We start from the raw sequence: 13,082 nt of genomic DNA on the forward strand, positions 1-13,082 counted from the left end.
TCTGAAAACCCAAAAGCTAAGCTACTTTTTGTAACTGTCCCATTGATAATTTAGGGTATGTGTAAACATTACTTACTTATTAATTGTGTGTTCATATAGTGCAATGTTACAGTCATTTTCTTCATTCACATCCAAATATTCAACGAGGCCTTCATGCAGAAAGTCTTCAAAGTTCCTACAGTTAAATAAAAAAAATTAAAGCAGAAGTACTGCTTTTCATGTATCTCTGCAAAAATATAGAGCTACATAATACATGTACTGAAGCAATGTAATGTGTAGAAGTTAATCTAGATAAATACATTTACATTAAAAGTTCTGTGCATTTCACATATTTAAATAAATCTGTATTTTAAAAAATTAATTCCCTTGCCCATTCACTGCCTCACAGTCTGACCAATGTTATTTACATGAACAACTAAAGAAAAAAATATTCCTATATGTACTCATCATTATTATAAATGTAGGCAAGCATAAGAGTAACCTAGTAAGTTTTTTGTGATGGCTTTGGAAAATTCAATTAAATTTAAACACTTCTGTGTAATTGCATATTTTTAAACACTCAAACTAAGATTTTGCAAGCACTTTCAAAAATAATCCTGAATGTGCCGTGTTTGGGGCAGTCAAGTTGATATTCCTTAAGTGCTTGATTTTTCAGTCAGGAGAAGGATGATACTGCCTCAGACCTTACACTTGCAGAAAGATAAGGCTTTGAGATGTATTTATTCTATATAAACACCAGATTCCCTAGGTGCAACAAAATAAGACCTCGCTTAATTTGACTTTAAACAGAAAACCGACAATATACTGATTATTAATTTATATAGGAGAGCAGACTCCTGCATAGCAAGCCCCAATACTGACTGACTGAGCTACTTCCACAGCATTTAGATAGATGTGAGGGTGAATGTGGGCTACTTGAATTGTGTACCTGTAACCCTGAGCCAGTTCTTCCATATGTTTGTTGGTAACTGCAGGTTTTTGCTTCTTGACAATTATGTAGGGTCTGCAATCCAAAAAGAAAAGAATACTTAGGCAGGTATCTTAATTATACTTACAGTAAGAAAAGAACCCTGCCTATGCAAAACATTTATAAAATTTATACACTATTAACTGATTCAGCCACATAAATACAATCACTAATTATTCAGATCTTAGTTCGATACACAGATATCCTGAACTGACCTATTGTCTGTGAAGTACCCCAAAAAGTGTAAAAGAAAAATTAAGGTTTCAGTTTTGAGGAGGAAGCCTCCCCCCCACGCCTAAATGTTTAAACTAACATTTTATAAGTTTTATCTACGCATTTTGTTGATGTGTTTAAAAGACTTAAGATTACCTACTCTAAAAAGCTAAGAACAGCATAAAGTTCTATAGATATTGCAGGGACTTCATACATCACTGAATGAACTTGTGCTCAAGTGTCCACATTCAAGAACTTATTTTGCTGTTACTTACATGATGTAAAGTACAGGCATTTACTATGGGTGACCTCAGATGAATCCATAAATTTTAAAGGCACATGGATCTCTGAAGGCTTCCTTACCACAGGGAAACACTGACACAAAGGATGGCATGCAAGAAAGAAACGTCAAGGGTTGTTGCTATTTGGACAAGTTGCTCTTATAAAGAGCAGCAAATAGCTACAAGATACTTGTGGAGTCCACTCTGAAATCTAAATAACTTTTTGAAGACTAATGGGCACTTCTAAATGGTTTATAGGGGTATCTGAACAATTGCAGGGTGACACAAAGTAAACTTGGTAAAATCCTGGAAATCCACATTGTTTCATTTGTCTTTATTTTACAAATCAGAAGTTTTGCTGCAGAATGGCTGGTTATTAGCCCTGACCAGAAAAGTGACTTCTCAGCTAGTGAGTATGGCCCTACTCTGGATCTCTTGACCAGGTAAGATTAAATGATGGTTTGTACATGTACTTTGGAGTCTCTAGCTGCCTAAAACTGCATTCAAGATGCTCTCACGTTCAAATAATGAATAAGGTGGGGACTGCTGCTTCTTTTAAGTATGCAAACCCCCCACACACAACAGCTAGACAATGCTAAAATATGTGTATATTTACTAACTCATTTTGCCTCTCTCAGTCTCTGCTTTGTTCATATTTTATGCATTGGTTTTTAGGCTAAACTGGAGATGTTTTACTTGTGAATAACCTAACATAGCACTGCCATAATCTGACTGGAGTCTGTATCCTCTACTATACAATGACCTGATTTTCTGCCTAAAAGTTTTATTATGTTCCACTTTCTCCTTTTAGTCACCTAATTTCTTTTTGCTTTCCTCTGTGACATGACTTTGTGACATGACTCTGTGACATGAGAGTCTTTCTCTCTAGCACTGATTGCAAGCATCTCCAGGCAGGCACTTTCCTCACAGGTTTATTGAATTTCCTGCCTATTTAAGGGTAAACAATGAAATAAACCAAAACTGTGAGACATATTTCTTGGTACAAGTACACATGCCCACGGAAGTTTTGCATCAGAAGTAAAGGCCCGCAAAGACAACAAGTAGCTCTGCATTCTAAAATATGATACCACGCCCCTGGGATATCAGGAGAGTGGCTGCTCCTTTCTTGCTTCACAGGAAGTAAAAAAAAAACTCTCCAATGACACTGGACATTAATGCACATGCCAATCAATCTGATTTTAATCCCCTTTTTTTTCTTAAATAAGACAGAATCAATTTTTTGTTTTGGCTTTTGTTTGAAAACAAAACAGATTTATTTGGGGCTTTCTTTGGGTTTAGTTGGGTCTTATTTTTGTTTGTATCTGTTTTGTTTTGGGTTTTTTTTAAGTTGCTTGACTATATAGTATGTTTCTCAGATCTGTCTGTTTTGAAGTAGGGCTACTTAGGGAGAAAAGGCATGCTCAGGTCCTACTGAATTTGCTTAAATCAGTACTCATGAAGTCTTAACCCAGTGTATTTCCAGTGCATAAAACAGTATTTACAATAAATTCACCAGTGAGATAATTCTGACAAGATGCTTACCTGCACAATCTCCCTCCATCAGAGGAAATGTAGACACATCTGTCAGAAAGATTTGTAGAGATAGAAACAAATTCATTGATGTAACCTGCTCGACGCATTATCCGAAATGTGTTGACTAATTTCTGATGGTCTCGTATAACACCAAGGATGTTACCTGTTCAGAAAAGGAATAAGTTCATGGCGCATTCTTGACATAAAATTTCCTTCTTCTGACATAAATAGCAATTGGGTGGGGTTTTTTATCACAATAAATATTTTTTAGAAGTGCCACAGGCCATCTATCTGCCTCCAGCTACCTTCAGCAACTAAATGATGTGCTTCATCCAGCTGTCTTCAAATATGTGTCAGCCCAGGTGCCCATTCATCAATTAGTGTACAAGCAGATAATGCTTCTCGAGTCTGCAATTTCAGCTGTACTGAAATGGATCCAAGTTTTCCAGGAAGAGACCAACAAATCCTCCTGCTGCCTTGTCATAAATTTTGGAAAGATTTCTGTAATATGTGATCATTTACAGCACTAGAGGAACTTAGCTCAACAACTGTTGCTCTTAGCAGGGCACTTTAGCACACAGGTAAGTATTCTGATGTGTGGTGAAACAACAAAAGAGTAAAAATATTCAAAAGTAGTAGACTGAACAGTAAATGAGTTTGCCTCACTTAGTACTGGATCATCTACATTTGGGAACAGAACCATCTTGGTCCATACCACAGACTGAACTTTTGAAGTTCAGTATTTCTGCTCAGCACTCCCCTTTGGATCATAAAATGAGACAAAAAAGAGTGCATGTCACCTCACTAAACCTTATCTTTAACACAGTGCTACAGAAAAGCAAGGCAAAGGAATGCAGTTTGGTTAAGTGTTGCTTTTACGTTATTGGGAAAAGGCAGGAATGAAGAACAACTGCTGTTTAAATCAAAAGTAAATGGAGAACTTATTCATGGTCAAAGACATCAAATGCTAGTCCCTGGAAGAAGATGACAAAATATACTTTTAAATCACAGTTGTAGTTATTAAAATGTAATTTTTAAAATAAAATTTTTTAAAGCAGTATGAAATCTCATATAGTACCTCCTGATTTAGAAAAGCTGAAAGATTATATGCAGATACAGCATTCATATGCCAAATCATGCCTTTAAAAAAGAAAAGAGGCCAGTTTTCCAAGGTCTAATTTTTCCTAATAATTCATGAAGCATTTAAAGGGCAACTTGTAATTTGTAAATTTAAATTATTACAATCTTATCAGCATGATTCTCATTTTAAAACTAACTTTATTAAAGGTACTTCATTTGGTGAATGCCTGAAAAAATATACAGCAAACAAATCTGTAATAGAATGTACATATTATTGTGCCTATTCATACAAGAGTACTTGAAAACAGTACTGATATTTGAAAATGCTTCCATTTCCCAGCTACACACATCTGCAGAGTTCTGAGGACACAGCTTTAGATAACTATGTGTCATCATCTGGCCTGTCTACTCTGCATAACCATATCAAAATATTTACAGATTAAATTACATACAGGTGTAAAATGGCATTTATGGTTGACTGTGCTCCAAAAATTGTTGGAGAGTTTCCAAAGCCTAACTCCATCAGCAACAAATCAGAATCAGACTGCTGAAAAGTTACATACCATTAAGGAAAACGAGGAACACATTTGGGTATGAAAGTTCTTCACCACAGAGCAGGTTGACGTCTTCAACTCCAAGATTACTGGCTAGCTTAATAATTGGGCCATCTTCCATATCTGTAGTAATGTGAGTCATGAGGGCAAGGTTTTTAACCAAACCACAAGCCTAAAATGAAAAAATGAACCTTTTATCCATTTTGTTCCAAAATATCTGTACAACACATATCTTTTTTCTTCCAAAACTGTCCTTAAGAAAAAGAAAAAATAGTCTAAGTATGAAGTGAAAGAAATCAACTACATTAGGAATTAACTACACTGAGAATTCAGATGAAGAAAGGAAGAATTTCTATATCACACTGAAAGGTAATATTTTAGCATTTATGACCTGATAAAAAATACAGGCAAGCAACTTGTTGTTCTTAAGTTATTCATGTATAACCCTGTATCTTTCTCTTCAAAGCAAAGAAGCTTTCTTTCCTCAAAACTATTTAGAAGAATAAAAGAAATACAGAATCGGTCTATTTATTTATTTGCCACATATTGTGTATGCTCTAACACAAACTTTAACATTTTAAAATGAAAAATATCCAAGTATCTTATACAGTGCTATATTATTTCAGCTGCTAAATAAAATTATCTCATACTGAATACATATTTATTCCAGAAAGTTCAGAGTTCCCAGTATTTTATTCAGGAAAAAAAAAAAAGAAAGAAAAGAAGAAAAAAAATCCAGACTGTCAGCATCAACTGTTTGGTTGAAAAACCCAGACTGTCAGCATCAACTGTTTGGTTGAAATTGCTTGATGATGTCTTCAAAGTAAAACACACAAAGGTTTTTTTTCCTCCCCAAGCTGATGGCTAAAGTTGTTTCTGTAACAACAATACATGTTTCTAGAAAACTGCAACACACTGATGCTGCAACTTCAGAACAGAATCTATTTTACAGAACAAAGGGTAAGAGTCAAGGACTCCTCTCTTCCTACTCTGATCAAAAGAACAAGTAGCTCTGCTGCCAAAATGGGATGTCTCATGTCATTTGCATATAGGCAAATGATCTCTGAACAGTTTCCAGCCATAAAAGATAAAAAAAGGCAATATAGTAAGGAGAACAAGGATGCAAATAGATAGGACGTGAGAAGACAAGTTGTGTGACCAGGCTGTGGGTAATTTGTCTCCAGAAACCTCCACTTCAGAATTCTTCATCTGATGGAGGATCACCTGCTTCAAAATAGTCTCCAGTCCTCAGGACAAGAAATACTGAAAGCAAAATAAAAGTTCCTCACCTCTCCTTCAGGAGTGTCAGATGGGCAAAGCATTCCCCACTGAGATGGTTGAAGTGATCGAGGACCACTCACTTTTCTTGTCTTTTCAAACTGGGAAGATATTCTGGTCATCATTCCCAGAGCAGAGATATAAGACAAGCGGGACAATACTTGCGTCACACCTTGACGGTCCATTTTGAATCTTTTCAGAGACCAATTGCCCTGTAGAATAAAATTAATGTTTCAAAAAAGTTATTGCAGTCCATCCCTGTCTTGACACTACCTGTCATCTCTACTGTAAAATCTCACAATTTGGTGCTACCATTTTTGACTTCATGACATCTACCCCATACACAGTTCTCACCATCTCGGTCAGTGGATACAGCAAGTTGCTGTCCCCATTACTACTGTCTACCCCAGCCACCATGTGAGTGGTCAGTCCAAAGCCAATAAAGATCCCAAGGGTAACGCTTTCCCAAGGAATGCTTCCTACTAATCCCAGTAGACTTTTTGGTAAGTAGTATCAAAGTAGTACCAGAAGCTCACCAATGCTAACAAATAATGTGAAGCTTGCTTGCTGTACACTACACTGAAATCCTTTCAGAGGGTGATTTGCCTGGCTTCTCTATTGACATAGCACAAGCAAATTTTGGGACAGACAGAAAGAAATTTCCACCCATCCAAATGATTTTGCTATTTGCTTTCACTGGAGAGCATATCCAATAGTCTCCAGAACACTCCTTTCTTCCTTGTTACAGAAAGTGGAAGACATAATGTTCAACCTCAACATTAAGTTAGCCAAAAGAAACCTGCCCACTTGCTCATCTTTTATGGGAAGGGTTCAACCTATGATCATTTCCTCCTGTAAGGACTGGGAGTCCTCAGAATGTAAGTGGAAGAATACAATAAATAAGTATTATTTCCTTGCACAAGAAACTATTTCACCTGTAGCCTAAACTAGCATGTGGTTTCCTCTTCACTGCCCAGAAGACTGGAAGAAAGGGGAGGTGAAAATGCTGAATGTCTGAAGAAATAACAGAAAAATTCTTTGTGCTTTGGAAGTGACAGACTGACTCCTTCAGAGTTGTCCAAAACCCCTAAATTGGGGTCAGGGCTGTTGCACGACCATCCCCAGTGAAGAACTTCTGACTGTAAAGTCCTATGAACTGACAGTAGCTCCCTCAGTGGCATGAGATGATTTTGCAAATGCTGAAACATCTACTAGACCCATGGCATTACTGCCTCATCTACCCTCTCTTCTAGTATTTTCCAGGGTAAAAAGAATTACCTGTAGTACATACCACTGAATACCACTGTGCAGTTGATGCAGTGGTGCTACAAATTCTTTTGCATGCCACTGGTGTAACTGCTGAGTTATTTCATGCTCTTTGAGACTACTATTGCAGCATTCTGGTGAGACTGAAGATTGCCATTTCCAAGAATGATTTTATGGTATTTGCTTAATCTCTTGAATAGTATGCACTAGGCATTGTTCCTGAGAAATTATTTTCAATGCTTAAGAGCAGATGGTCTTTAACTGCTTATGTGGCAGTAAAAAAAAAAATCCAAAGATAGTGGAAGAAGGAAGACTTCACAATATGTGCTGAATAGTTTGCAGATTTATCTCTGTCAGTCCAAATGGAAAAACTGGCACTGGCCAGAAGAAATTACTAGCATTTAGAGAAACAAATCTGTCAATTGTTTTGGTTACATGCACTGTAGAGATTTAACTACATTTGGGGTACTCATAAAGCTAAATAGTGATAAGCTTAAACACTAGGATTTGTAAGTAACTGTTGGTGGTTTTGGATGCAATTTGTTGAGTCAATTTTATTTACAAGAACTGAAGAAAAACCTATGTTTCATGCTATGCAGAAAAGCCCTCTCAATAGTTCCAAAGACTAAAAATGAAGTTGAACAGTTTTTACCAGCTACTAAAATACTAATCTAATTTTTCTTAAAAAATACCACATATTTCAAAGTCTCTTAGAAGCTGGTAGCTAGATTTCAAGAACTCTCATATTGCTCTTCCAGATGTGCAAGGTAAGGGGCAAAGTTAGTAACTGCATTTTTGTTCTTGTTGACTGGCACTGGAATGAAAATATCCATTCCAGCAGAAGGCAGACACACACTACAGTCTAACAAGGACAAATAAAGCTTAATTATGGGGTTTTTTGCAGTAACAAGGTATGCATTCCCTATTAAGTAGTTCATTATCATTAGCAGAGAAGCAAAAATTTCTATTCTGCAAGTTTTCTTACATTAGCAACTTCATATGAATAAAAAGGCGTTGCCCTTAAAAAGCTCAAAACTAAGCTTTTGGGGGTTTTGCCTTCCTGCTATCTCCCCCTGCCCCCAAGTTGTCTTCTGTTCATTATGTTTTCCTGCTGTTTTCATCCAACTTTGGGACAAATTGTGTAACCTGACCATAGCTAAATCTGGAGAATAAAAAAATACCATGACCACACGGTCAAGTAGAACCTAGAAGACAGCAACTTGGAACGACAAACGTGATCACTATTTTAAATTTGCTTGTTTCTACCATTACTTCATAAATGCTAAAGCATCACTTTGAAATAACCAGTGAAAGAAAACGTGGTTTAATGATTAATGACACTTCAGTGAATTCCAAAAGCCTTGCCCATGACAGAGATTTGCAATTTAAATCTATAAAGAATGTTAAGTAGATTTGCTTTTATGACCAAACCTATTAGTCATGAGAAGAAAATATACATATTTCCATCATTCCTTATGATGGAAAAACCTTACATACTAGAAGGAAAACAAAAATACTTACTGTGGAGATGGCATTGACCATGCCATTGGTGATTTGATCCTGACGCATATGCTTCACTACATCAAACTGAGCTGCACGTTGCTTGGGGATCACCTGGTCAGCAATCTTTTTCAGTTCAGAGTTAAATTTTTTGAACAAATCTTCAAACAGAAGAGAAAGAAGCTGGAAGTAAAAAAGAAGTGGATTAAGGGAAAAACGGTAGCTTTCCAGGTCTGGTAAGTGGAGGGGGAAGAAGGACAGAGGAGAAAATCATGTTTATTACTTCTACCTTTATACTTCCTGTCAGTTAAAAAATACTCACTCTGTTTCTCAATATTTTTCTCTTAATTTTTTTACTTGTTAGATTAAAATGGAATATTAGAGAAATTATAACAGAAAGCAAATTACATACAAGAATTGTTTCAGCCTATGCATCTTTTTTCTTTGCTTTAAGCCTTTTTTCACAGTATCTTAAACTATCCATCCATTTCCACATTATCCATTTACTGACTGCTTACCCTAATCTGCTACCTTATAATTCAGTTGATCTACTTTTTCCTTTCTAAAGCCTCAAACTTTTTAAACATTTCATACCCTGAATGGACAATCCTGAATTACACACAAGATTTGGAGGCAAGACCAGCTTCAAGTCAGTGGATGGAATAACTGCGGTAAAGCAGTAAGTAGTCATAGAATCATAGAATTGGCTGGGTTGGAAGGGACCTCTGAGATCATCAAGTCCAACCCTTGAACCATTACCACTGTGGTTACCAGCCCATGGCACTGAGTGCCACATCCAGTCTCTTTTTAAATATCTCCAGGGACGGAGAATCCACTACTTCCCTGGGCAGCCCATTCCAATGGCTGTTCAGCCTGGAGAAGAGGCGGCTCAGGGGAGACCTCATCGCTCTCTACAACTCCCTGAAAGGAGGGTGTAGCCAGGGGGGGTTGGTCTCTTTTCCCAGACGACTTTCAACAAGACAATAGGGCATGGTCTTAAGTTGTGCCAGGGGAAGTCTAGGTTAGATATTACAAAGAATTTTTTTAAGGAGAGGGTGATCAGGCATTGGAATGGGCTGCCCAGGGAAGTAGTGGATTCTCCATCCCTGAAGATATTTAAAAAGAGACTGGATGTGGCACTCAGTGCCATGGTCTGGTAACTGCAGCAGTGGTTCAAGGGTTGGACTTTATGATCTCTGAGGTCCCTTCCAACCCAGCCGATTCTATGATTCTGTGATTCTATGAATGTCTGATCACCCTCTCTGTAAAGAAATTCTTTCTAATATCCAACCTAAACCTCTCCTGGCACAACTTAAGACCGTGCCCTCTTGTCTTGCTGAGAGTTGCCTGGGAAAAGAGACCAACCCCTCCCTGGCTACATCCTCCTTTCAGGGAGTTGTAGAGAGTGTAGTCACTTTAAGACAGTCTATTATGAAAAGTTAAAAAGGCTGTTTAAAGTGCCCCTTCCCAGGAGCCACTTTAAGTGGACAAAATAGCCACCCAAGTGACTGTAAGAGGACCTCAGGAGAAGCAACTTGGCAGCACAGAGCTGGGAAGCAGTGCACAGTTTGCAAGACAGACTGAAGCACACAGGGTGGAGTTACTCCTGGACAAGCAGAACTAAGAGAGATTTTTTTTTTTTTTAGGGGCCCAGAAGCAACCTCTGCTCTTGACAGCTGGCAAAATATATCTCAGGTTATGTAGGCAGCTTCCTCACTCAGATACATTTTCCTGCTACTTTCTGTCAACCACAATCTGGGGAAAACCAATTACACTCACAGAGAGTCCACCCAATTCAACAACTGCCATCCTTTTCTAGAAGTACCACTATCTGGGAAGTTCAATGCTTTCCTACAACCCTCCCTTAAAAACAAGTTTAAGAAAAGAAGATACTTAACACAACTGAATTGGAAAAACCTGACAGCAGCAATACAACCCTTCAAAAATGCTGCAATTTAAGTCAATTATATCCTTTCTATGTATACTAATTACTTCTAGTTTTTATTATAGCCATAAAAAGACGAGGCTCCCAAAACTTGTAATCTGACCTTTTTTGCTCTTTATTCTGCTTTCCTTCTGCAGTTTGCTCAGCCTCTCCCTGTAGACACTGAAATCTTCCTGAACACTTAAGTCTGCATTACATGGTACATTTTAACTGTTCCCAGTGATTAGCTCTGCAAGAAAGCAGCGTAAATTCTAAAGCCTGGCAGCCCGGTCCTGGGACTCTACAGCAGCTCCAAGTGTCAGAAGAACTAAAAATGCAGCAGCTACCAATGCCAGAAATGGTAGCTCCCAGTGTACAAAGCATCATAGGGCTGAACAAGCTAGGTATTCAGTCACAACAAGATAAGACATTCTGGGGTCATCTGTGCAATTTAATTTCCATACATGCAGAATTAAACTAAACTTTAATTTTCTCCATCATAGTCCCAACTTTTCCTCCTCTTCTGGAAAGAAGAAAGCAAACCACCTGTTCCTCTTTCACTGAGATAACCCACCAGCTTTCATTTGCTTTCCAGCCAACGTGCCCCAGCTGGGCTGACCAAAGCATTTGGCAAATGACTCTGTTGAGCAGCTAACTAAATCACAAGCTATCCTTCTTGTTGGTGTCACAAATGCATTTAGGGATATGAAAGTAACAAATCACCTGGAAACTCAAGATAGACATCTGATTTGCAATGAAATGCTAATAGTGGTCTTCATGGAGAGACAGAGTGGATTATCTTTGACAGTCTACGCCGTAAGTCATAAGAAATACTCAGCGTTCAGTCATGAAACTGTAAAAGAAGTGATACCACATGCTATATGCTAATCCTAGACAAAAATGGAATCCTATTTCCACTCTGGACAGAGTTTTTGCTGAAAACTGTTTAAGTGGGGTTTTTTTTAGGCCTGGCCTTGATATGAGAGGAAAGTGTTCCTTTCCTGATGCTTATAGCACCATTAACACTTGCAAGGCAATACCCTTGCACCACTGCCAAAAGGAATCAAGTCATCTGCAACTCAATTGCAACGTCAAAGCTCACTTAAATCAGACTTCCATCAGAACTAAAAGTATCTTTTATGAAGGATATCAGGAAGGAGAACCCACTGGAGTCTCCAAAAACTAGATTATGAGGTAATTATTGAAAAAGTAAAAGGAAGGAATGAGCACAGTTTTAAGATGTCTGCTAGCCCAGTTAAACAAGAACTGTCAGAAATCAATCATGGTATACATTTAATCTCAAAGGTTTTGAGCAGGACTTAAAACATTTACCAAAACACCTAACAGAAGATTTTTTTTTAATTACTCAGAAAATGTTTTCATATTTGACTTTGTGATCATAAAATTGCAAAAATCTCCTAATTCCACATGCCACAGGCATTATAAAGCCACATCATCGTTCCTCTTCTCTGAGCTAATAAAATAAGTTACACCCCAAGTACACCAACTTGCTACTATTTGCCAGACTGAAATTAGCATACTTTGCTAATTTCACTCACAGACTCTCGAGTCTCTTCCTGGCAAAGTAAAGTCTTGCAATAATCACATTATTTAGGTCAAGAGCAAGTGATTAAAGAAAAAGGATGGAATGCTAGTGATAATATTCAATGGATTTCATAGTTAGTCCAGGGCCTTTCAGCCTGCTCCAGACAGGAGCACTAAAGAGCAAATTACATTTAAGAAAAAGAAAATACTGACAGCTCATCAATTGATTTTCAATGAAAATCCTAAGAAAAATTAATAAAGAAGTTAAGCTGCTGAAATACAGTTTCACCAATTAGCTTAATGTCAGAGAATTCTAATTAGGCGCCTTGAGATTGCTATTTAGCGTTTAAGCCTTTAGAGTGCCAAATTCTCCCTTTCACACAAACTGGTTGCAAAATTAAAGACATTAGGCAGCCTTAATTATATTATCAGAACAGCTGGGATTAGGCAATCTCTGAAGTCAAGGCGGTATTCTTTTGTCACAGGGTAGAAATCCCTTGCTTTCCAGGGTGCCGGATTTTGGTGCTGTTCCATATCTCACCCATACAAAGCAAGCTGCATTAGAAAAAAAAAAAAAAAAAAAATAAAAATAAAAAAAAAAGAGGACAAAGAACAGAGTAATGCTTAGCAAATAATGAACACATTAAGGAAAGAGAAAAGGTAGGTGAAAAGATTAAGCCTGAAATCGGTAGGTTTTGCTAACACCTCAGCTGGCACCTGGCCTACTGAGCCTCTAGTGGCAGAAAGACTAAGAGAAAGCTCTGTAAACCAGCTTGGCTACTGGATACAGCAGTGTTATCTAAAGCTAAAGCACATTTCCTACTCTCTTGTCCCATGGGGTGTGAAATTAGCAGCTATTGTTTTCACACATTTTTATAAACACAATGCCATTTATGTCTTTACATTGTTTAGACCCCTATGTTTTTCCCCTCACGTGGGAA

The 13,082-nt window shown here is 37.6% G+C and overlaps 1 protein-coding gene across 1 annotated transcript in view; it reads right to left on the bottom strand.

Moving 5' to 3' along the window:
• Positions 1 to 13,082, bottom strand: part of POLR3B (RNA polymerase III subunit B) — a 79,605-nt gene that overhangs the window by 41,171 nt on the left and 25,352 nt on the right. Inside the window, exons 13-18 of the mRNA XM_030468058.1 lie at positions 8,694 to 8,855; positions 5,918 to 6,118; positions 4,638 to 4,800; positions 3,004 to 3,157; positions 929 to 1,003; positions 77 to 175 (exon numbers count right to left, since the gene is read on the bottom strand). Coding sequence (XP_030323918.1) covers positions 77 to 175; positions 929 to 1,003; positions 3,004 to 3,157; positions 4,638 to 4,800; positions 5,918 to 6,118; positions 8,694 to 8,855 — 854 coding nt within the window. The remainder of the gene's footprint in view (positions 1 to 76; positions 176 to 928; positions 1,004 to 3,003; positions 3,158 to 4,637; positions 4,801 to 5,917; positions 6,119 to 8,693; positions 8,856 to 13,082) is intronic.

Source organism: Calypte anna, chromosome 1 (assembly GCF_003957555.1).
Source record: "Calypte anna isolate BGI_N300 chromosome 1, bCalAnn1_v1.p, whole genome shotgun sequence".
In the NCBI taxonomy this organism is placed as follows: Eukaryota; Metazoa; Chordata; class Aves; order Apodiformes; family Trochilidae; genus Calypte; species Calypte anna.